General features: G+C 44.8%; 1 protein-coding gene across 1 annotated transcript; it reads left to right on the plus strand.

Moving 5' to 3' along the window:
- Window positions 1-2,723: 2,723 nt before the first annotated feature.
- On the plus strand, window positions 2,724-20,145 carry CLDN7 (claudin 7). Its single transcript, XM_058183611.1, has 4 exons — window positions 2,724-2,995; window positions 16,871-17,035; window positions 18,181-18,265; window positions 18,787-20,145. Exons 1-4 carry the CDS (start codon window positions 2,773-2,775, stop codon window positions 18,956-18,958), a joined length of 645 nt encoding a protein of 214 aa, XP_058039594.1. The 5' UTR covers window positions 2,724-2,772; the 3' UTR covers window positions 18,959-20,145.
- The last annotated feature ends 5,681 nt before the right edge of the window (window positions 20,146-25,826 follow it).

Consider the following 25,826-nt stretch of genomic DNA (forward strand, 5'->3'; position numbering starts at 1 on the left):
TCAGTTCTGAGTTGGCTACAGTTCCAAAAGTACAAATATTCTCTGTACAGGTGATTCGTTTAGTGACCGTGTGAACAGCACTCCAAAAAAATGGCCGTTTCCCACGCAACTATTGGAGGAGCCTCGTGGTCGTGTGATCAGAATTCGGACATTTGGCAGCCGATTGAGAAAGGGAAAGGGAAAGAAGGCAAAGGACGGAAGGAAAGAAGGAAGGGAGGAAAAGGAAGAGAAGGAAAGAAATGAGAAAGAAAAAGGAATGGAGGAAAGAAGAAAGAAAGGGAATGGAGGAAGAGAAGGAAGATAACGGATGGAAAGAAAGAAGGAAGGAAGGGAAGAGAAGAGAAGGAAAGAAATGAGAAAGAAAAAGGAATGAAGGAAAGAAGAAAGAAAGGGAATGGAGGAAGAGAAGGAAGATAACGGATGGAAAGAAAGAAGGAAAGAAGGAAGGAAGGAAGAGAAGAGAAGAGAAGGAAAGAAATGAGAAAGAAAAGGAAGGAAGGAAAGAAGAAAGGAAGGAAGGAAGGAAGACAAAGGAGGGAGGAAAGAAAGAAGGAAAGAAGGAAAGAAATGAGAGAAAAGAAGGAAGAAAGGATGGAAGGAAGGAAAGAAAAGAAGGAAGGAATGGAGGAAGGAAGGAAGACTAAGGGGCGAGGAAAGAAGGAAGGCAGAAGGAAAAAGAAAAGAAAGAAAAGAAATGGGAAATAAGAGGAAAGAAGGAAGGAAAGAAAGAGAAAAGGAAGGAAAGAAAAAAAGAAAGGGAATGGAAAAAAGGAAGGAAGACAAAGGAGGGGAGGAAAGAAACTAGGGAGAGACGGAAAGAAATGAGAGAGAAAAAGAAGGAAGGAAGAAGGAAAGAAAGAAAAAAGGAAGGGAATGGAGGAAGGAAAGGAAGACTACAGAGGTGAGGAAAGAAGGAAGAAGGAAAAAGAAAAGAGAAAAAAGAAATGGGAAAGAAAACGAAGGAAGGAAAGAAAGAAAGAAAGAAAGAAAGGGAAGGAAGGAAATAAAAAAGGAAGAAAAGGAATGGAGAAAGGGAAAGAAGGCAAAGGATGGACGGAAAGAAGGAAGGGAGAAGGGAAGGGAAGGAAAGAAATGTGAAAGAAAAAGGAATGAAGGAAAGAAGAAAGAAAGGAAGAAAGGGAATGGAGGAAGGAAAGAAAGAGAAAAGGAAGGAAAGAAAAAAGAAGAAAGGGAATGGAAAAAAGGAAGGAAGACAAAGGAGGGGAGGAAAGAAACTAGGGAGAGACGGAAAGAAATGAGAGAGAAAGAGAAGGAGGGAAGAAGGAAAGGAAGAAAAAGGGGAAGGGAGGAAGGAAAGGAAGACTACAGAGGGGAGGAAAGAAGGAAGAAGGAAAAAAAAAGAGAGAAAAGAAATGGGAAAGAAAACGAAGGAAGGAAAGAAAGAGAAAGAAAGAAAGGGAAGGAAGGAAGGAAATAAAAAAGGAAGAAAAGGAATGGAGAAAGGGAAAGAAGGCAAAGGATGGACGGAAAGAAGGAAGGGAGAAGGGAAGGGAAGGAAAGAAATGCGAAAGAAAAAGGAATGAAGGAAAGAAGAAAGGAAGGAAGAAAGGGAATGGAGGAAGGGAAGGAAGAAAGGATGGAAGGAAAGAAAAAAGAAGAAAGGGAATGGAAAAAAGGAAGGAAGACAAAGGAAGGGAGGAAAGAAACTAGGGAGAGACGGCAAGAAATGCGAGAGAAAAAGAAGGAAGGAAGAAGGAAAGAAAGAAAAAAGGAAGGGAATGGAGGAAGAGAAAGGAAGACTACAGAGGTGAGGAAAGAAGGAAGAAGGAAAAAGAAAAGAGAAAAAAGAAATGGGAAAGAAAACAAAGGAAGGAAAGAAAGAAAGAGAAAGAAAGAAAGGGAAGGAAGGAAGGAAAGAAAAAAGAAGAAAGGGAATGGAAAAAAGGAAGGAAGAAAAGGAAGGAGGGAAAGAAAGAAAAGAAGGAGAGAAGGAAAGAAATGAGAGAGAAAGAGAAGGAAGGAAGAAGGAAAGAAAGAGAAGAGGAAGGGAATGGAGGAAGAGAAAGGAAGACTACAGAGGTGAGGAAAGAAGGAAGAAGGAAAAAGAAAAAAAATGGGAAAGAACAGGAAGGAAGGAGGGAAAGAAAGAAAGAAAAAGAAGGAAAGAAAGAAAAAGAAAAAGGAAGGGAATGGAGGAAGGAAAGGAAGACTGCAGAGGGAGGAAAGAAGGAAGAAGGAAAGAAAAAATGGGAAAGAACAGGAAGGAAGGAGGGAAAGAAAGAAAGAAAAAGAAGGAAGGAAAGAAAGAAAAAGAAAAAGGAAGGGAATGGAGGAAGGAAAGGAAGACTGCAGAGGGGAGGAAAGAAGGAAGGAAGAAGGAAAAAGAAAAAAAATGGGAAAGAACAGGAAGGAAGGAGGGAAAGAAAGAAAGAAAAGGAAGGAAGGAAAGAAAGAAAGAAAGAAAGAAAAAAGGAAGGGAGGAATGGAAAGAAGGCAAAGGAGGGAAGGAAAACGAGAAAAGAAGACACCGGAGAGAAGGGAAGAAGGAAGGAAGGAAGGAAGGAAGGAAGGAAGGAAGGAAGAGGGGAGAAAGAGAGGAAGCCGAGGAGGGGGCCGGCCCCTTCCAAGAGGCCTCCTGGCTGCGGGCGGGCGGGCGGGCGGGCGGGCGGCGGCTGTTGCTCTGGAGCCTCCCCCTCCGGCCCTGATGTCAGCCGCCTTCCCCCCGCCCCTAGGGCATAAAGCCAGGTGCGCTCACCTGGCGCGCAGGTAAAGGTAGCCGCTCCCGCTCCGGCTCCCGTCCTCCCTGCGGCCATGGCCAACTCGGGCTTGCAGCTGCTGGGCTTCGTGCTGGCCCTCCTGGGCCTGATCGCCAATTTGACGGCCACCATCCTGCCCCAGTGGCGGATCTCGTCCTTCGCCGACGGGAGCATCATCACGGCGCAGTCCTACTACCTGGGCCTGTGGATGGAGTGCGTCTGGCAGAGCACCGGCCAGCTCCAGTGCAAAGTCTACGACTCCATGCTGGCCCTGGGCGGTGAGTGGGGGACGCCCACGCGGGGATGAAGTGGGGGGGGGAGAGAGAAAGACACGCGCGCGCGCGCACACACACACCTGTCGGGTTTACCTGTCGGGCCGCGCCTTCGCCCTTTCGACCCCGCCGCTCGCGGATTCAACCCGCCGCGGCTGGTTCGCGCCTTCGGGCGCCGCTGCCCACGCGTGGGAGCCAAGAAACCTCGCCCGTTCGGGCGCGCCGCCTCTTCTTCCCCGCGGGTGGTGGGGGACGCGCGGACCGGAAAGGGAGAGAAAGAGAGAAAGAAAGAGAAGGAAAGAAATGAGAGAGAAAGAAGGAAAGAAAGAAGGGAGAGAGAGAGAGAGAGAAAGGGAAGAGAGAGAAAGAAGGAAAGAGAAAGAAAGAAAGGAGAGAGAGAGAGAAGGAAGGAAAGAGAGAGAGAGAGAGAGAAGGAAAGAAGAGAGAGAAAGAAGGAAAGAGAGAGAAAGAGAAAAAAGAAGGAAAGAAAGAAGTTAAGAGAAAGAAGGAAGAGAGAGAGAAGGAAGGAAAGAAAGAAAGAAGAGAGAGAGAGAAGGAAGGAAAGAGAGAGAGAGAAAGAAAGAAGGAAAGAAGAGAGAGAAAGAAGGAAAGAGAGAGAAAGAGAGAAAAAAGAAGGAAAGAAAGAAGTTAAGAGAAAGAAGGAAGAGAGAAAGAAGGAAGGAAAGAGAAAGAAAGAAAGGAGAGAGAGAGAGAAGGAAGGAAAGAGAGAGAGAGAGAGAGAAGGAAAGAGAGAGAAAGAAGGAAAGAGAGAGAAAGAGAGAAAAAAGAAGGAAAGAAAGAAGTTAAGAGAAAGAAGGAAGAGAGAAGAAAGAAGGAAAGAGAAAGAAAGAAAGAAAGGAGAGAGAGAGAGAGAGAAGGAAGGAAAGAAGAGAGAGAAAGAAGGAAAGAGAGAGAAAGAGAGAAAAAAGAAGGAAAGAAAGAAGTTAAGAGAAAGAAGGAAGAGAGAGAGAAGGAAGGAAAGAAAAAGAAAGAAAGAAGAGAGAGAGAGAAGGAAGGAAAGAGAGAGAGAGAGAAAGAAGGAAAGAAGAGAGAGAAAGAAGGAAAGAGAAGAGAAAAAGAAAGAAGAAAGAAGTTAAGAGAAAGAAGGAAGAGAGAAAGAAAGAAGGAAAGAAAGAAAGAAAGGAGAGAGAGAGAAGGAAGGAAAGAGAGAGAGAGAAAGAAGGAGAAGAGAGAGAAAGAAGGAAAGAGAGAAAGAGAGAAAAAGAAGGAAAGAAAGAAGTTAAGAGAAAGAAGGAAAGAAGGAAGAGAGAAAGAAAGAAGAGAGAGAGAGAAGGAAGGAGAGAGAGAAAGAAGGAAGGAAAGAAGAGAGAGAGAAAGAAGGAAAGAGAGAGAAAGAGAAAAAAGAAGGAAAGAAAGAAGTTAAGAGAAAGAAGGAAGAGAGAGAGAAGGAAGGAAAGAAAAAGAAGGAAGGAAAGAGAGACAGAGACAGAAAGAGACACAGACGGACAGACAGAGTAAGAGAGGCGGAAAGGACCCCCCCCTTTTTTTTTAAAAAAAAAAAGTCGGGGTGGGGAAAACACGCGAGGAAGTGGGGGGGGAGGAATTTTCGGATCGGGGCTGCCGAAGAGCGCAGGGCGCGGTCCGGCCGAGATCGCGGCGGCTGGCGGGTGTGGGAGGGTGGGAGAGGAAGCGGGGGTTTCTCGCGGGGGGTCGTGGGGAGCCAGCCAGCCAGAGCAACCCTCTCTGTGCATGCCCCGGGGCACTTTTGTCTCGCTTTCTCCAAACCCCCTCCAAAATGGGACCCCTGTCCCCTCGAGAGGGGGGAGGGGGCTTCTCTTATTCCTTTCCTACTCCGAAAGGCCAGCGAGTCACGATATTTTGGGTGGGTGGGTGGGTGGCATACACGCAAACTTGAACCCCGACTTCTCAAATATTCCCACGGGCGACTCTTTCTCTGCCGTGGCTGTTGGGTCGTGGGAACCTGCTGGACAGCGCGCCTCCGGGAAGTGTGTGTGGGGGGGTCTTCCTCCCCTCTTTGCCCTCCCCCCCTCGAATTTCTGAGTTTCTACCTTTCTTCCCACCCACCCCCTCCCCATTTTTAACCAAATCGCTTCTCTTCCCCAGGTTGGCATTATACATCCTGGAGGCGTTTTTTTAAAGTCTTAAAGGGCGATTTCTGGGATTTCCCAGGGGCTTTCGACTTAATTCCTGGTTTAAGTGATTCTTAGACAAACAAGGCGGCCCCTCCCTTCCCAAACAGCCCCCCCTCCTCATCCAGCATCTCCCCAATCTTTGGAATCCTTCCAAGCACCTGCTCCCAGATTCTCTACCTTCATTAATTTTCTTATTCCGAAAGAAAAAGAAAGAGAGAGAGAGAGAAAGAAAGAACTAACTTCCACTTTTTCAGTGAATTCTCTATCTCTCTCTCTCTCTCTCCCCCCCCCTTCTTTTTCCCCCATTTTCTTTCCTCCTTTCTCAAAAAAACTGCCAGGGCAGGTTGGGTCAGTTGCTTGGGCCTTCTCTTTCCCCTCCCTCCCTTCCTCTCTCTCTCTCTCCTCCCCCATTCTGGAGGGAACCAGCCACACCTTTAAAGGCAACTTTCCCCCTTTCTTCCCTTCCCCCACCCCAGCGGCCTTTGAAGGGGGTGGGGCAGAAAGGGGGAGGGGAGGGAAGGGATTTCTTGCTTGCTTGCTTGCACAGAAAAGAGGCTTGGGGGGCTGGGCTCTTGCTTTCCCCCCAAAAAAGGACCCTCGGTATAGCACACACCTGGCAGGGGAGGGCAAGAAGAATCACAGGTGAGGGTGCTGAAAAATCCAGGTGACCCGGTTGCGAAATTAAAACTTTGACTTCAGACAGGAGATTAGAGTTGCAAAGAAGCAGGTTTGAGCTTCCTGGTTTTTGCAACCTGGCCAATTTTAAAGTGCGCCCCCCCCACAATTCCCCAGCCAAGCCGATTTTTAGTGCTGTATAAAGTAGTGTGTAGGGGAATTCTGGAAGTTGAAGTCCACCTGTCTTTTTTAAAAAAAAGTTGCCAAGTTTGAGAAACGCTACCTAATTACGTAGCGTTAAAAATTGCATCCATTGATTTAAAAAATATATGCTAATTTATTCCAGGAACTGGTCAGGTTTTGATGGGGATATTACAAAAAGCCAGGTATTTCAAAGATATCTTAACAAGTTGCCGAATATATAGGGGGGGGAACACCCCACTTTTATATGAATGAAACTACTGAGATTCTGAATTGGCGAATCCAGCCAGGTTGAATTTTATTGATTGATGCATTTATTCAATTTAGAGGCTTGCCCCTTCTTCTCGCTATCAAGTGATTCTGGGCGGCATTAAAAGTTGGTAAAATAACTATTGCAATCCAAAAATTTTTGCCCCCAACAAAGTCTGGGTAAATATTTCCTTCGAGATCACCGCTGGTTCTGCAAAATTGGAGGTGTGGGAGATTTTCTCCTGAGTTTAAAATAAACTTATCATCCTCAGCAACTCCCGATCCTAAAGGGCCCTGCATGGAGACTCTCTTGCAAGGTTTTTTTTCCTTCTCAAGATTGCATAAAAAGGTGCCATTGGTAGGAGGATCCTGTCTGTGCCCAGCACAGTTCTGTCCATTGGTCCGGCTCTTTTTATGCGGGGGTTTCTTTGCCAAAGAATTTAGGATTTTATCTGAACGTTGTTATTTTTAACTGGAGAACGGAATGCAGTGGGAGAGAATTGGGTGTTAACTCCAAAATCCAAATTTTCTTTCTTTCTTTCTTTTCGCCCCTGCTCAAGTTGGCACTCTGCTGTCGCTCCGTTGGCCTGCTAAAATAAAAATGATAAAATAGAAATGAGAAATAATGAAATAAAATAGAAAATCGAAATAATAAAATCAATGAAAATAGTCCGATGAAATCAAAATAATGAAATCAAATAGAAACAAAAATGATAAAATCAATGAAAATAGTAACATGAAATCAAAATAATAAAATAAAATTGGAAATTGAAATAATAAAATAAAATGGAAATCGAAATAATAAAATAAATGAAAATAGTCAAAATGAAATCAGAATAATAAAATCAAATGGAAATCGAAATAATAAAATGAATGAAAATAGTCAAAATAATAAGACAGAAGCAAAAATAATAAAGAAATAAAAATAGCAAAGTGAAATAAAAGTAACATAGAAGTAAAGTTAATAACATGAAACAAAAGTAAAATAGAAGTCAAAATAACAGGAAATCAAAACAAAATACAACTACAAATAGTAAAAGGAAACAGAAATAAATAAAAATATGTAAAACCTTCAAACGTCCACATCTGCCTATCCCAGGTCCTTGAAAAGCACTCGATAGGTAGACAAAAAATGCCAAAAATCCAGTCTTATTTGGCTGACTGGCTGGTGAACCATAGCATAACAAACTAATCATATGAAATGAAATAAAATCAAATAAAAATAGTTAAGTAAAATAAAAATGTTGAAATCAAACAATAATAATAATCATAATAATAAAAAACAAAACTCTGGATCCTGGTTGACCGATCCAGATTGGATCCTGCAAATAAACATAATGGCAACCCGGAAGCAGGTCGGGAAAACTTCACAACATAGTCCAATAAAATAGAGATAGTCCAATGACATAAAAATAGTCCAATGAAATAAAAATAATCAAATACATGAGATAAAATGAGAAAATGAAAAGAATCCCATGAAATAAAAAGAGATAAAATCAAGACAGTCCAATGAGAGAAAAATAATAAAAGAAAAACATTCCCATGAAATTAAAAAAAAAAATCAAAGGAAAATAATTACGGAATTATAATTAGAAAGAAATTTAAAAACAGAAAACGGAGCAAAACCTCAATTAGCGGCACCAAGTTTTTTCCTGGCCTCTTTCTATGTTTCTACGTTGTTTGTTTGTTTTTGTCAATTGTATATAAGATAACAGGTAAAAGTCTAAACATAATTTAGATACATGAAAAGAGTAAGTAAAAAGGGAATATTAGGACAGGCACTGTAGGCACACGGGTTGCACCTATGCAGGCCCCTTCTCTTTTCAAAAGGACTTTGCAAAATCTCTTTTTTTTTTAAAAAAAAAAACAGTTTGGCAAACCGGGCAACCTCGACATGTCTGGTTTGGTTGTCGAGACAAAAGCCTGGCCCAGAATGAGGAAACTTGGATGGGACGTTTTCCAGAATGGAGCAATGTTATAATATGCGTGTCGGGAAGGGTGAAGCAGGTGTGGAAATAAAATAAAAAAATCGGTCTTCGGGACTTCCCGGAGAGGAAGTAAAAAAATTCTGGTGAGGGAAGAAAACGGGAAGAGTTGGAGCCAATATTTCCCGGGCATAAAGTTTAGGTGCCAGGATACCCGTCGCCAGTTCAGTGAAATGCCCCAGCGAGATCATTCTGAAATTTCTCATCTCTTGTTTATAAAACCAAAGTGTACACCTGATAGCCTTATCGGTTTCATTGCTTGGGAAAACATACCGAGGTTTACCTTGTGGGATAAAGGCAACCGCGGGATCAGCCAGCCAGGGCAGGAATAGGGCAAGGGACAGAGGGCAGAGTGGGATGGAAGCTGGTGTGTGTGTGTGGGGGGGCGCTTGGTTTGCGGGAGGGGGGCACACGGAGGAATCCTGCACCCTTTTCGCAGATGTGATCCAAAGCGGGACTCCATTGTGCCAGGAGCGACGGTGGGAATTGGGCCCAGAGGCAGGTGGGTTACGGTGGGTGGCCCCAAACTCACACAAAAGTGGGCGTCCCTTTAAGAGAAGGGGTGCCTCAGAAAAATGGGCGTGTGTGTGTGTGTGTGTTTTGTTTTGTTTTTTTTGGCAAAAGGGTGGTGAAAGGAAAAAAATAATAATCCAGGTTTTATTTTTGGAGCTGAAAAATGTGGGTTGAAAGTTTGGTTTCCTCTTGGATGGGCGTGTAAGAAGAAACTTGAGAAATTTGGGGCTCCTGGAAAAAGACAGTGAGGACCCCCCTCCTCCTCCAAGCCGAGGAATCTTGGTTCCTCACACACACACACCCTCCTTCGACCTTTACACACACACAAAGCCTGCACACTAGGAGCAGAAAGGGTACTAGCAATAGAAAAAAATTTTCTGCGGTGGCGGGCCATGGGTTTCGTCGAAACGGCAGGCAGTCTTTGTTCAGGTAACCCGTTGCTTTGGTTTTGTGTATGTGTGTGTGTGATGACCTTGCGCCTGAGTGCAGTTGCTGGCACACCTGCCCCAGGGGAGGGGTGATGTCACCTTGCTACCTAGGGCCCCCCCGTGGGGTGAGAAAAGGGTGGGGCCAAGTTGGATGATGAACCGTTTCTCTGGAAGGAAGAAACTAGCACAGGTGGTTTTGAAAGCACTTGGGGCGCAGGGGAGCGGGGGAAGGGCCTCTGGTTTGGGGAAGGGGTGAAAGGCTGCCCCTTGGAGGGTCCCCCTTTTTCTCCTGCCCCCCCCAGCCTCACAAGGTGGGGGGGGGTTTCAGCTGGATTATTACCAGGAGTTGCTACATACGGGATTTCCCACAGGTGTGTCTGCGAGGTGTCGTTAAAAATAAATAGGAAATAGATCGAAAATAGAGGATAGATAAATAAATGGATAATTGATTGATTGGATAGATGGATAGATGACAGGAAGATAGAGACATGATATAAATGGACAGTTGATAGTTGATAGGTAGATACATATATACGTACATAAAATGGGGGGAGAATGGACAGATAGATTTGATTGATTGATAGCTGATAGATAGGTAAATAGTGTACCTAGATGTATAGATACATACATAAAATGAGTGGACTATTAGATAGATAGATAGATAGATAGATAGATAGATAGATAGATAGATAGATAGATAGATAGATAGATAGATAGAGATAGCTGATAGATGGATAGATATAGATATGATGGATGGATGGATAGATAGATAGATAAATAGATAGATAGTATGGATATGATAGTGATAGATGATAGATAAAGCTGATAGAAGTTAGATGATGATAGATGGATATAGATATGATGGATGGATGGATAGATAGATAGATAGATAGATACAATGTATGGATGTGATAGTGATAGTTGATAGATAAAATAAAGCTGATAGAAGTTAGATGATGATAGATAGATAGATACAATGTATGGATTAGACATAGATAGATAGATAGATAGATAGATAGATAGATAGATAGATAGATAGATAGATAGATAGATAGATCATGGAATAATAGGATTGGAGGGGAGCTTAGAGGTCTTCTCCAACCCCCTGCCTGTGGCAGATCCTACACCATTCTGGACTTTCTTTGACCTGGCTGGGATGGCTACCCGTGACCATTAGAAAGTATAACAGAACAGAATAATACCATTAGAAGGGACCCCAGAGGTCCTCCAGTCCAACCCCCGTACCCAAGCAGGAGAGAGATGATAGACAGGACAAAAGACAGGTGACCTTCTCCTACAGCCCCCCCCCCAAAGAAAATTAGGTAGTCTTAGATACGCATTGAAGTTTACAACAGACACAAACCAAACCCAAACCGTTTGTCTTGTCATTAATAGTTTACAATGTCATAAAACTGGAAAAGGCTTTGACTCTCCTTGGGGATGGGCGGGGTGGGGGGGCGGCTTTGTGCTACAAGCCAGGGACTGCAAACCTTCCCCCCCCCCCCAATGACTATGGCTGGGATGACAAGGAAGGCAACATCCGGCATTAAAAGGGAAGAAGAAGAAGAAAAAAAACCAGGCGCTCCTATTCGATTTCATTTGAACCGTATCATGAATTAATGAAGGGCAGTTTATAGGTTTCTGCTCAGTGGCTTTTTTGACCTGCAATTCAGTGACAACTGAATTTTTGAGTGCGGGTGGGTTGTTGGCTTGTTTTTGTGTCCCCCCCCGCCCCCCCATTTTTATTTTTATTTTTGGCACCCCAAGTCTGCCACCTTTGCAGCTGCGGGTTCGAAATCGTGAGGTTTTCCTGGCCTTTATCCGTTTCCCACAGACGACCTTCTGGGATGGGAGTTCGATTCACACCAATACTCTGGATTTTTGGGTCATGGCTCCATTTCCCCCCTCCCTGGAGCCGTCCATGGAGTTCTTAAGACAAGGTGCGGCTTTATAGTTGTCGTGTACAAACGGATCCCGTAGACTTTGTTACCTGGATCCGTTGGGGAGAGACCAAAGGTGAAACTGAGCTGCGATACCTTGTCCCCATCTGGTGTGTGTGTATTTGTGTGTGAGAGATTGAGTGACAACTCCATTATGTTGAGCCATGCCCGGCCGGTGATTCATTGCAGCGGGCTGGGGAGTTTCTCCCCACTTATTTTTTTAAGGAAACAAAATTGAACCCGTCCATCGTGGTTTATTTCTGGCTAAGGGTGCAACTAAACCCCAGATGGCTGCGTGCGGAGAGTCTCGAGATTAATCCGGGTTTCTCACGAACGGAGGCCTAAAATCCCCAAGGAGAGGCAGAAAAAAGTAAAAAAAAAAAAGGATTTGTGGCTGTGATTGGAAAGAAAAAAAAAATAAAAAATCACAGGACAACAGGGTTGGAAGGGACCTGGGGAGGTTTTCTAGTCCAACCCCCGTTTCAAGCAAATGGTTCTCTTTTTTTAAAAAAAAAAACAAACCCGAAAAACATGGGCTGGTTTTACACCTCCAGGAGGTTGCAAGGAACGTCATTACTCCGTCCTGGGGAAGGATCAGTTTGTGCTTAAGAATAGTACAAGCCTTTCTTTGCTTTGGAATTAACTTATTTATTTTGGCTTTTCTGAGTCAAACAGAAAACACGGCTGGGGGCAGATAAACGCTGTTTACACCTCCTGCCTTTATCAGCAACCATTGTTTTATTTTCATGCGACACTTTGGACGGTTCCAGGTGGTCCTCGGCTTACCGCCCCCAACCGAGCCCCCAAATTTCCCTCGCTAAGCGAGACATTTGAGTGAGTTGGACCCCGGTTTTTTTTTTTTGTGTGTGTGCGACCTTTTCTCGTCACGGCAGTGAATCGAATAGAACAGAAGAGAATTTTTTTTATTGGCCAAGTGTGATTGGACGCACAAGGAATTGGAAGTGAACCACTGTGGTTGTTAAGTGAGTCACACGGTCGTTCAGAGAATCCGGCTTTCCCCGTGAACTTTGCTCGTTGGAAGGTCGCAAAAGGGGGATGGCACACACACCCCCCCGGGACATAAATACGAGTCGGTGGCCAATCGTCCGAATTTGGATCGCCTCACTGTGGAGATACCGCAACGGTCGTATGTGTGAAAAAAACCTTTTCCAGTTGGAACTTCGAACGGTCACTAAACGGTTGTAAGTCGAGGACCGTCTGCATTTTTCTCCTTAATTTTTATTTGACAGTTTGCTTTTGGAAGTTTACTTTTGACCGCGCTGTAGTTTAGTTTACTTTTTCAAAGTCTCGAGCCGCCCATCTCGAGCAGGTGAGTCAAGGCTTCGGTTTGCCTTTGGACGGGATGTCTTCCCTACTTCCTCGTGTAGCCGACTTGCAAAAGTTCAGTCTTGGTTGCCGCTGCCCCTTCTGGGACCGGCCAATAAACAGATTTATTTTGGGCAGCTGATGGGTCTCCTTTTCTTCATCCAGCAGGGTCTGGGTGGGGAGTACCACCCTCCGTAGTTTTTTTGCAGCTTGCCTGGGGCCTTTGCAATGATGGCTCCTAAAAGCATCTTTAAAATTGTCTAAAATGATCCGGTAAAAATGGCCAGAAGACCCAGGAAACGATCAAAGAAACCAGTCATAAGGATTGGAAAGAAAGAGAATGGAAGGAAGAAAGAATAAAAGGAAGGAAGGAAGGGAAAGAGAGAGAGAGAGAAAAGAAGAAAAACTGAAAAGAAAAAAACAAGGAAGGCAGGAAAAGAGAAAGGAAGGAAGAAAAAGAAGGAAAAGAAAAGATAGAAAGAAAGGAAGGAAGAAAAAAGAAAAGATAAAAAGAGAGAAGGGAGGGAAGAAAAAGAAAGATGGGAAAGAAAATGATGGAAGGAAGGAAGAGAACTAGAAAGCTAAAGAAGGAAGGTGGGAAAGAAGGGAAGAAAGAAGTAGGAAGGGAAAGAGAAAGAAAGAAAAAGAAATATAAAGAAAAAGGAGGAAGGAAAAAGAAAAAGATAAAAACAGAGAAGGAAGGAAGGAAGGGAAAGAAAGATGGTAAGAAAAAGATGGAAGGAAAGGAAGAAGGAAAAGAGAAAGAGAAAGAAAGAAAAGATCGAAGGGAAGAAGGAAGGAAGGAAGGAAGAAAGAAAGAAAGAAAGATCGAAGGAGAAAGAAAGGAAGGAAGGAAGGAAGGAAGGAAGGAAGGGAAAGAAAGATGGTAAGAAAAAGATGAAAGGAAGAAGGAAAAGAGAAAGAGAAAGAAAGATCGAAGGAGAAGGAAGGAAGGAAGGAAGAAAGAAAGAAAGAAAGAAAGAAAGAAAGAAAGAAAGAAAGAAAGAAAGATCGAAGGAGAAGAAAGAAAGAAAGAAAGAAAGAAAGAAAGGGACCTGGGAGTTAGCAAGGCAAGCTCAGGACGTTGGGGGGGGGGCTACTGGGGACAGAGGGGGCTTTGCTGACCCCCAACCGGGGGGGGGGGGGGCTCCATGTTGTGCTCTTTCCGAGTGGACGGAGGCGGCCACGTGAGGGGCAAGGCGAGTGGCGGGCACCCTTGTGTGCCGAGTGACGGAGCCTCCGGTGACGCCATCCCTGCCGGGTGGCCCAGAGTTCCTGGTGCTCTTAGGGGGTGACTCATGGCAGCCGCACCCTCTTTGTGGGCACCTCACGTGGTTTCCGAAGGTCCTCCCTTTTTTCTTTCTTTTGAGTAGCCAAAGTTCTCCTTTTTTCCATCCCCCCATCTTCATTTATCGATTAGGTTTCTATCCTCCTTCGCCAGCTCAGCTCCCCTCCCTGCAGAAAAACAACCCTGGCAGGTAGGAGAGCTAATAAATTACATCCCAGCGATGAGGGCCTTTATTTGATCGTCCCTTCCCTCCAGGGACTCTCCGCGGCATACCTTTTCCCCCCTCCCACAACAACCCTGCGGGGTAGACTGGGCTGAGCGAGGAATAGGCCCAAAGTCCCCTGGAGAGGCCTGGTGGCTGATGGGGGGGATTCTTGAACCCGAGTCCAACCCCATAACCGCTATACCAGCTGGCTCTGTTTTTCTTCTTCCTGCCTTCCTTCTTCTTTCTTTCCTTCGTTCCTCTCCTTTCCTTCTTTCCCTTCTTCCTTCCTCTCTCTCTTCCCCCTTTCTTCTTCTTTGCTTCCTTTCTTCCTCCTTTCTATTCTTCCTCCCGCCCTTTCTTTCCTTCCTTCCTTCCTCCCTCTCCTTTCTTTCCTTCCTTTCTCGCTCATTTCCGTCTTTTGTTTTTCTCTTTTCCTTTCTCCCTTTTTCTCCATCTTTCTTTCTTTCTTTCTCCCTTTTTCCTCCATCTTTCTTTTTCTTTCTTCCTTTCTTCTTCCTCCCCTTCCTTTCTCCCTTTTCTCTCTCTTTCTTTCTTTCTCTTTCTTCCTCCCTCCCTCTCCCCTCCTTTCCTTCCTTCCTCCCTCCCTCATTTCCTTCCTCCCTTTTTCTCCATCTTTCTTTCTTTCTTTCTCCCTTTTTCCTCCATCTTTCTTTTTCTTTCTTCCTTTCTTCTTCCTCCCTTCCTCCCCCTTTCTTTCTCTCTCTTTCTTTCTTTCTCTTTCTTCCTCCCTCCCTCCCTCCCTCTCCTTTCCTTCCTTCCTTCCTTTTTTCCTCATTTCCTTCCTCCCTTTTTCTCCTTTCTTTCTTTCTTTCTTTCTTTCTTTCTTTCTTTCTTTCTTTCTTTCTTTCTTTCTTTCTCTTTTTCCTCCATCTTTCTTTTTTTCTTCCTTCCTTCTTCCTTCCTTCTTCCTCCCCCTTCCTTTCTTTCTCTCTTTCTCTCTTTCTCTTTCTTCCTCCCTCCCTCCCTCCTTCCTTTCAAAAGAGGAGAGAAACCTCTTCTATTTATTCGCACTTATTTGCCACCTGACTCTCAGCATGGGCAAGACACTCCCCTCCTGCACCCCCCGTGGCCGACGCCCCTTGGCACCCCATCCCACCCCCACTTCCTTCCCCGAGATAGTGCCTTTCCCGGGCACCTGTTTGTGCCCAAAGCTGGGTGCCTTAAGCCTCCTAATATCGGCTGAGGAGTCAAAGCCAAAGCTCCGCCCTCTTGATATCTGCCCTGCGGGGGGCCCATGGGCCCTGATGGGGGGACTGGCAGGCACCCTGATCCCACCTCTGGGGAGTAGCGTCTAATGCAGAAGGCTGGGGTGTTGGGGGGGGTAGATATTGGATGTAGGGAGGGGGTATTTGAGTGCCGGAGGGTGCATTAGGGGTGCTGGGCTGTATAGCGGGTGCTGGGAGTGGGCATTGGGTGCCGGCCCGGGGCTTGGTTTTTGGGGTGCTGGGGTTTTTATTGGCGTTCCAGGTTGTGTATTGGGGGAAGTGGGGTCTCTGTTGGGGTGCCTGAGTGGGAATTGGGGTGCCAGGGTGGATTTTGGAGTGCAGCGGATCTCCATGAGGGTGGCATGATTTGGGAGGCCCTGGCTGCCAAGAGAGGCCAGCTGACAAAAAGGGGGTGCTGCTGGGGTATCTGGAAAGCCGTGCCACTGAGCCCCGTTCCTGTAGCCAACCCTCCTGGTTGCCTCATTCTCAAACCTTTCAATCAATCAATCAATCAATCAATCAATCAATCAATCAATCAGAATAGAATTGGAAGGCACCCCGGAGGTCTTCTAATCCAACCCCCTGCTCAATCAGGAGACCCTCAGCCATTTCAGAAGAATGGCTGTCCGGTCTCTTCTTAAAAACCTCCAGTGATGGAGAACCCACAATTTCTGGTGGCAAGGAGTTCCACTGGTTAACTGTCCTCAACGACAAGAAATTCCTCCTTAGTTCCAGGTTGCTTCTCTCCTTGATTAGTTTCCATCCATTGCTTCTTCTCCTGCCTTCTGGTGCTTTGGAGAATAGGTAGACACCCCCCCCCCGACCTTCCTTCTTTGGGGCAGCCCCTAAAATAGTGGAAGACTGCTATCATGTCGCCCCTAATTCTTCTGTTCTAGCCAAACCCAAATCCTGCAACTGTTCTTCATATGTTTTAGTCTCCAGGCCTTTAATCATCTTAGTTGCTCCTATCGTGGGGTGTTTGTATGTAGGTCTTTGGTTATTCAGGTTTTCTCACAGAATTAGAGTACGATGATCCATTAAGTCTTCAGGCTTCAGCTTCAATCTAGGAGATTGCTCCTAGAAGCATGAAGCTGAAGCCTGAAGATGATGAATGAGACTTCGTCGAAACGTCTCCAAGACACTTCTAATTTTACAGGGGAGAAAACCCAAATAACCAAAGACCTACATACATACATATATATATATATATATATATATGTATATATATATATTTGGTCTTTTAATGACCCCATCATCCCTTGCGGGGTGGAGTCTGGGCAACTGCATGGAGCTATTTAATTAATTTATTTATTAATTAATTAATTAATATACCGCCCTTCTCCCGAAGGACTCAGGGCGGTTTACAGCCAAATAAAAACAAAGTTACAAAAATTAAAAAAACGTTTTAAAAATCTAAATTCAAATTAGGCCGAAACGAATAAAAACAGTGATAAGACCATAATAAAAACCCACATTTCAAATACGTTAGGCCAGCCCTGCGCGATAAAACAAGAAGTGTTCTTTAGTAACACGAGTAGAGTGTTTACTGGCCGGATGCCTTTCCTGTTGCCAGGGCGGAGTTTTGTTCAGCAGATATATTCTCACTGAGCCCAGAGAGAGAAATAGCTGCCTCTACCTAGGATCGAACTCACAGCCCCCTGATCGTGAGGCGAGCGTTCCACCTCTAGGCCACCGCACCACGCTTGTTACATTTCTATACACCCCTCCCCAAATCCGGCTGCTGACCACCCCCCACCTCTGACCTTCTGGCTCTGCCTCTCTTTCCTGCAGCTGCCTTACAAGCCACCCGGGCGCTGATGGTCATTTCCATCGTCCTGGGAGTGATCGCCATCGGCATCGCCACCATGGGCATGAAATGTACCCGCTGCGGAGACGACAACAAGGCCACCAAGGCCCGCATCGCCATGACCGGCGGCATTATCTTCCTGATAGCAGGTGAGTGTCGTCCCTCCGTTCTTCTGCCCCCAACCTGGCAGAGACGCAACCGGTTGCCACGAGATCAATGGAGGGGATACAGCCGGTTCGGATGAACCGGTTGTTCAATTGCTGGCTGGCCTCGTCCCACCCTTTCCTGGAGTCCCCATGCGCCCATTTTGGTTCCCGGGGAGGTGCAGGAGGTTGAGTGCTGCCTGTCACCACCCCCTGGCCACGCCCGCCATGGCCACGCCCACCCGACCCACCCGCTGTTAAATTATTTGAATCCCACCACTGCATGATCGCCGTGCCCTATGGGCAGGTCGCCCCCTAAGGGGCTCCATGAAAACAAACCGCCTTTTGCTTCCGTCGTTGGGCGAAGCCGCCCGTCCTTGCTTTGGCTCCGGCACCATTGCAAATCATGGTTTATCGCCCATCGGCTGCATACGCACAACCAACTCCCTCTGCTCACCCGTTTCATACGGTTTTGTGTTCCCTAATTCGAAATGCCGGATTTGCCCAGCCTTGATAAGTGCGTGACAAGGAATAAGCACCACCGCAGATCATTCTGATGGGGTTTCTACCGGGTCGAATCTAGCTACAGGTAGTCCTTGATTTTATAACGGTTCATTTAGTGGCCGTTCAAAGTTACGACGGGACTGCTTTTCACACTTATGAGGGAATTGCAGCATTCACGTGGTCAAAATTCGGCCACTTGGCAAGTGACTCATATTTACGATAGTCCCGGGCGGGGTGTGTGTGTCACGTGATCTCCATTTTGCGACTTTCCGATGAACAAAGTCAGTGGCGAAACTGGACTTGCTTAATATCTTAACAACTGCCCAGATTCACTGAACGACCGTGGCCGGAAAGGCCGTAAAAGGGGACACAACTCGGTGAAAAACTGTCTTGAGTTAGCAACAGAAATTCGGGTCATAAGTTGAGGACTTCCCGTACAGGTGGCAAACATATTTTGGTCCTTTTTTTTGATTTTTTTTTTTGGCAAGCCCGAAGTAGACCCTGCTGGTCTCCATAATGGTAAACCACCCAAAATATCAAATTTATTTGCCGCCGTTCCCCAAGTTTCGATCGCCTCCTGGGAGAAAGCCATCAAACCAAGATCAAACCGTTTTTGTGACTTTCCTATTATTCTCCACCTTGCTTAGGTTTGTGTTCCCTGGTGGCTTGTTCCTGGAGCGCGAACCAGATCGTCCAAGATTTTTACAACCCGCTGTCCCCCATGAATAAAAGGTACGTTGTCCGGAGGAACACAGGTGGGTAGACCACCCGCTGCCCATTCCAGAGCAAAAGAGGGGCCCCTCCACCCAATGTGGCGCATCTCGCTTGCATTAACTTCCGGACCGTAAACTGAGATTCACTTCGCCTGGCCCCGCCCCTTCTTCCCTGGCCCCGCCCATTTGGAGTGTGCCCCTTTTGAGGTGGGGGCCCTCCCACCTCCAAATCCCACCTCTGGCATTTCCTCGTTCCTCCCCCCCCCCCGCCACTTCCCCTCCCATCTTGCTGAAGAGACCCGTGGGAAAAACACTGGAGCAAGGTGGTGTCCGGAGAATACCCAGTAAGAGCTCCGGGGAAGAGCCCTTCTTGTCATCTAGAATTCACACACCCAGCAAATTCTTTCCTCCCCCCCTGGCTGCAGAGACAGGCAAATGGGGGAACCTTGTGAGGAGGGGTCTAGAGGGTGGGAGGACCTCTCCAAACACACATACACAAGTTCTCTGCCATCTGACGGTGAATCTCTTTCTCTGCCCTAGGTACGAATTTGGCCCTGCCATCTTCCTTGGCTGGGCAGGTGCCGCCTTGTCGTTGCTGGGGGGCGGGATGCTCTCCTGCTCGTGTCCGGGAGACGACTCCGGGTACAAGAACCGCCAGTATCCCGCAGGGAAGCCCATCTCCAAACCCCCCAGTAGCCGAGAATACGTCTAGATGCCCGGCCTACTGCCAAGACCCATGTGCCACTGAGCCTGGAACAGCCTGGATTTTGCTGCCCCAGCTGGGCGTCTTAGACTTTTAAATCCCCCCTCGGGGAGCCTTTTACCCTGTTTTATTATTCCTTCGATTGAATCGGTTGATTTTTTTTAATTTTTTTTTAAATTAGGGATCCTATTTTAATTAGCGAGATTTTAATGTTTTCATTGGGGATCGGGGTGATTGAGGAGGGCGGGCATCGCTTACCCCCTCGATGCATTTTCCTCAGGTTGCCCGGAAGGATTGGAGAGGGAAGACTCCTCCAGCCCTTTAGACCCTGGGGATTATGGGCTTTGGAGTCCCGCGCATCTGAAAGGGGTAACGAGACTTGAGGAAGCGCTCGTAAGGTTTTCTGGGTCTCCCCTTTAATAAACTGATCCTGCGCGAGAAGATTGTCTCTGGGTGGCCCTAACCGAAGGTCGGATTGATTTAAAGAAAGCCCCCAACTACTGCTGGGGTTTTCCTCCCCCCACCAAAAAAAACCCCCTGAGAAATTGGCATTGGGGATCTCTGCTACTTTTGACCCATAGAATTCACACAGTCAGGGGGTTGTCTCTAACAGATGTTTACAAGACTGGCATCTTTTGGCCAGTGAGCTTTGACCCTCCTGTCTCACCCAGGGAAAGGCTAGGCTGCCCCTTTTCTCCATGGGGCAGCCCAGCCGAAAACTCCTATAGCCAGGGCTGGTCGCAGACTTCAACAATTGTGTAAATATGTACATTCGCTGGGGAAGCCTTAGGTTAAGCGAAGGGCCGTTTGATGCGAGCCTGTCCCTTTAAAAATACGGATCATTTCTTTTTTTACCCCGCCCTTAAATTCTCCCAGTAAATATGTTCCTGGCTTTTATTGCAAAATCCATATTTTTGGGGGGGTGGGTTTGGGGGGAAAACCTTGCGTTACATTTGCTTGCTTGGATAGATTTTAACCTTTTTTTTCGAGGGGAAGTTTGGAGGACGGGAGGAATTGGAATAGGAAAGGAGAGTAAAAGTACTCCTTAGAGTAAAACCTAGCCTTTATTTAAAGCCCTGATCCCTTCGGGTGCTGTGTGCATTTTATGTATTTTTTTTTTTAAAAAAAATTGTATTACTGGCCACCGATATACCTTTTTTTCTTTTTTTTGTATATAATAAATAAGACTGTTTTGGACAAAACCTCGCCTCCTTTTAGAGTTGATTGTAATGAAATTGCTCGGTAAACCCACTAGATTAGAAACAATAAGGCTGCCGTTATAGCAGAAGTCAACTTGGGTTTTAGCAGGTTCTGGAGAACCGGCAGCGGAAATTTTGAACAGTTTGGAGAACCGGTAGTAAAAAATTTTGAAACCCACCACTGGTCGGGAACAAATATCCGTAATTATCTTTAAACACATTTATTGATTGGGTAACTTTCTTAGTAGATGGTGGGAATGCAGTTGCAGGGGCCTCTGTGGCTCAGACTGGTAAGACAGTCTGTTATTAACAGCAGCTGCCTGCAATTACTGCAGGTTCAAGCCCCACCAGGCCCAAGGTTGACTCAGCCTTCCATCCTTTATAAGGGAGGTAAAATGAGGACCCAGATTGTTGGGGGCAATAAAAGTTGACTTTGTATACAATATACAAATGGATGAAGACTATTGCTTGACACAGTGTAAGCCACCCTGAGTCTTCGGAGAAGGGCGGGATATAAATGCAAATAAATAAAAAAAAAACATAATATACCTTGACAACAGCAGAGTGGAAAAATTAACCTGTGACAAGATAAATTGTGGGGTCCTCAGATAGCATCAAAGACCCCCATAGTCTTCCTATTCCTCCCCTCCCTCCTCTCCCCTTCATCCCAAATCCACCTCCACTCTAAAACTGATGATGTTCCCTAGTTGGGTCATGAAATGCCTGCAAGAAAACCACTGAGCTCAGAGAGCCCGAAGGACCCCATCGTCCGTCCGCCTGCTTCCTCTTCCCCCTCTTCCTCCTTCTCTCTGCAAACCCCTCTTCCCTTCTAGCACTGATGAAGTTTCCTAGTTGGGTCATGAAATGCCTGCAAGAAAACAGCCGAGCTCAGAGAGCGACAAGGATCTCCGCAGTTCAAACCCACAAATATTCTCTTCAAGCTAAATTGGTAACACGTTAAACACGACAATGAAACGGAAATCTGACATGGTGGCTGGGGAATTCTGGGAGTTGGAATCCATGCATCTTAAACATACTAAAATTGACAAAATACTGCCCTAGACAATGGAAATAAAATTCAAAAATAGAAAGGTAGAGATCTATCTATCTATCTATCTATCTGGACGGGTCTGGATGGGGAGAAACAGACTCAGACTCAATCCATCCAAGACGGAGTGGCTGTGGATGCCGGCATCCCGGTACAGTCAGCTGCAACCGCGGCTGTCTGTTGGGGGCGAGTCACTGGCCCCAACAGAGAAGGTGTGCAACTTGGGCGTTCTCCTGGATGGACGGCTGTCGCTTGAAGATCAGTTGGCGGCCGTCTCCAGGAGAGCCTTTTACCAGGTCCGCCTGGTTCGCCAGTTGCGCCCCTTTCTTGACCGGGATGCCTTATGCACGGTCACTCATGCTCTCGTCACTTCTCGTCTAGATTATTGCAATGCTCTCTACATGGGGCTACCCCTGAAGTGCACCTGGAGGCTCCAGTTAGTCCAGAATGCAGCTGCGTGGGTGATTGAGGGAGCCACACGTGGCTCCCATGTAACACCGCTCCTGCGCAGTCTGCACTGGCTACCTGTGGTCTTTCAGGTGCACTTCAAGGTGTTGGTTACCACCTTTAAAGCGCTCCATGGCTTAGGGCCCGGGTACTTACGGGACCGCCTACTGTTACCGCATGCCTCCCACCGACCCGTACGCTCTCACAGAGAGGGTCTTCTTAGGGTGCCGTCCGCCAAGCAATGTCAGCTGGCGGCCCCCAGGGGAAGGTCCTTCTCTGTTGGAGCACCTACCCTCTGGAACGAACTTCCCCCCGGTTTGCGCCAATTACCTGACCTTCGGACCTTTCGCCGCGAACTGAAAACGTATCTGTTTATCCAAGCGGGACTGGCTTGATTTTTAAAATTTTGAATTTTGAATAATTTTAATAGGGGTATTTTAGTATGGGTCAATTCGACGGTTTTAATTCTCGGCCACTTATAGAATATGTATTTTAACTGTTGTTTTAATTTTGTATATTGAATTGTTTTAATTTGGCTGTACACCGCCCTGAGTCCTTCAGGATAAGGGCGGTATAAAAATCTAAATAATAAATAAATAAATAAATAAATATCTATCATCTATCTATCTATCATCTATCTATTATGTCCATCCATTCATTCTATCTATCTATTGTCCATCCATTCTATCTATCATCTATCTATCTATCTATCTATCTATCTATCTATCTATCTATCTATCTATCTATCTATCATCTATCATGTCCATCCATTCGTTCTATCTATCTATTGTCCATCCATTTTATCTATCTATTGTGTCCATCCATTCTATCTATCTATCTATCTATCTATCTATCTATCTATCTATCTATCTATCTATCTATCTATCTATCTATCTATCTATCTATCATCTATTATGTCCATCCATTCATTCTATCTATCTATTGTCCATTCTATCTATCTATCTATCTATCTATCTATCTATCTATCTATCTATCTATCTATCTATGTCCATCCATCCATTCTATCTATCTATTGTGTCCATCTATTCATTCTATCTATCTATTGTGTCCATCCATTCTATCTATCTATCTATCTATCTATCTATCTATCTATCTATCTATCTATCTATCTATCTATCTATCTGTCATCTATCTAGCTATCATTATATATATTGTCTTCGACTTATAGAATAGAATAGAATAGAATTTTATTGGCCAAGTGTGATTGGACACACAAGGAATTTGTCTTGGTGCATATGCTCTCAGTGTACATAAAAGAAAAGATACGTTCATCAAGGTACAACATTTACAACACAATTGATGATCAATATATCAATATAAATCATAAGGATTGCCAGCAACAAGTTATAGTCATACAGTCATAAGTGGAAAGAGATTGGTGATGGGAACTATGAAACGATTAATAGTATGACTTATGACTCAAGACTTACGACCGTTGCACTGTCCTGGCTTCACGTGACTGCCATTCATGTGATCTTCCCAGCCAGCCAGTTACATGGGGGAAGCCGGATTCACTTAATGTCCACACGATTCACTTAAGAACCACGGCGATTCACTTAGCGACCATGGCAGAACAAGTCACAAAATCGGGCCCGGCTCCCTTAACCACCGTCTTGCCAAGCGACAGAAGTTCTTCTGCCCCCCCAATGGAGGTCGTAAGCCGAGGACCACCTCCTATCCCTGAGAAACAGCCAATAGAAGCCTAAATTCCAAAGGAACAGGAAATATTTATTCTCTACTATTCTGTGGTCCGAACGGCTCTTAAAGGAGGATATGGGGGGGGGGGGGAAGGAGATTTTAAGGAGACAGACAGAGAGAAAATTTTAGAATAGCTAACTTTTGTTTTTATTATTGTGACTTTGAACGTACAGTTTATCGGCATGCATTTAAATGAAATTTCGTTGTGTGGAGCTCTCCGAGGGTTGCCTGCAGTGGTGGAATTCAGCCAGGGGAATTGGGGAACTGGTGGCTGGGCGTACCACCCTCCCTGGCACTATGCCATCCTGTTTAGCCACGTTTTCAAGGCCGGGCGCATGTGTGGAAGGCTCATGCACGCGGGCCAAACCGGTGCTGAAAATATGTGATACACACCTCTGGTTGCCTGCTCCAATGGACACAACTTAGAAGAACTTAGAAGAACCTGATTGTTGCCACCGACAAGGCTGGCAGAGATGTTTAAAAACATGTCCGCCAAATATTGGAAATGTAACCAGATACCCGGTTGGTACTACTACCCTATGTGGTGGAATTTCCCGAAGGCAAAAAAAAAAATAATTGGATGAAAATACAGAACGTGGTTAGAGAAAAACGATAAAGCCGCATATCGATCGAAAGCCAGAAATATTCTTCTTAGGTACTTTGCCAGAAGGAGGAGGAGGAGGAGGAGAAGGAGGAGGAAGAAGAAGAAGAAGAAGAAGAAGAAGAAGAAGAAGAAGAAGAAGAGGAAGAGGAAGAGGAAGAGGAAGAGGAAGAGGAAGAAGAAGAAGAAGAAGAAGAAGAAGAAGAAGAAGAAGAAGAAGAAGAAGAAGAAGAAGAAGAAGAAGAAGAAGAAGAAGAAGGACGTACGGAAGAATGGCCGAACAATTCAATGAGATGCTGCAGACAGGAAACATCAGTAAATGGTTAACAGCTGGGAAAACTTACCTGATACAGAAGGATCCAGCAAAAGGGGCAATACCGTAAGCCTGAAAAAGTGATCAAAAATGAGCACGTAAAACTACTATGGGACTTCCAAATACAGACTGACAAAGTTTTGGAACACAAAACCCCGGATATTACGATAGTGGAGAAGAAAAAAGTGTGGATCGTCGACATTGCCATACCTGGTGACAGTAGAATTGACGAGAAACAACTTGAAAAAGTCACCAGGTATCAAGATTTGAGAATCGAATTGCAGAGACTCTGGCACAAACCAGTGCAGATGGTTCCAGTGGTACTGGGCACACTGGGAGCTGTGCCCAAAGACCTAGGCAAGCACTTAAAAGCAATTGGTGCTGACAAGATCACCATTGGTCAGCTGCAGAAGGCCACCTTACTGGGATCTGCTCGCATAATCCGCCGATACATCCCGCAGTCCTAAACGCTTGGGAAGTGTTCGACTAGTGATTAGTGATAAAAAATCCAGCATCGTTATCTCGTTTGCTGTATATACTGTCATTTTGTGTATAATAATAATAATGATGATGGGAATGTATATTTAATACTACATGTTTTGATGGCCGCGAGAATTGTATTTGCACAACATTCGAAAAATGAGGAAATTCCTTCAGAGGGAAATCTAATTTAAAAAGATATCCGATCGTGCGGAAATGGATAGGTTAACATTAAAGATAAAGGATCAAGAAGACACGAAAGATTTTTTATAACTTGGGATTTGTTTTAGCCATGGCTAGTTAATAAAGGTAGAAATTAGAAGTTGGAATATAATATATTTATTTATTTATTTATTTATTTAATCATATTTATATACCGCCCTATCTCCCGAAGGACTCAATATATAATCATTACATATAAGAATATATAATATACTATTATATACAAGTAAAGAATATTATTACTATTAATATATGCATGTAAAATGACCCAGACAATACACTATTTATTAAATACTTACATATGCTAAAGAAAAATGTGTGTGTGTGTATATATAATAATATACATATATAATATATATATGAATAGAATAGAATAGAATAGAATAGAATAGAATAGAATAGAATAGAATAGAATTGAATTTATTTATTCGCGCGGGGCTGGCTTAAATTTTATTGGTTTTAAATTTTATTGGTTTTAAATTTTTTACTAGTAATTTTTAGTGGGTTTTAGTTTATGTTCCAAAGTTTTAGGCCAATTATGTAATAAGTTTTTTAATTCGTATTTTAATTGTATATTATATTGTTTGTTTTACTTGGCTGTACACTGCCCTGAGCCCTTCGGGAGAAGGGCAGTATAAAAATTGAATAAATAATAATAATAATAATTTATTGGCCAAGTGTGATTGGACACACAAGGAATTTGTCTTGGTGCATATGCTCTCAGTGTACATAAAAAGACATGATAGGTTCATCAAGAATGTATTTTATTGTATTTATTTTATTGCACTTATGAATGTACTTATTCATACAAGAATAACCTTATTACCAATTGGCATACATTAAAACAA

Source organism: Ahaetulla prasina, chromosome 4, assembly GCF_028640845.1.
Source record: "Ahaetulla prasina isolate Xishuangbanna chromosome 4, ASM2864084v1, whole genome shotgun sequence".
Lineage (NCBI taxonomy): Eukaryota > Metazoa > Chordata > Lepidosauria > Squamata > Colubridae > Ahaetulla > Ahaetulla prasina.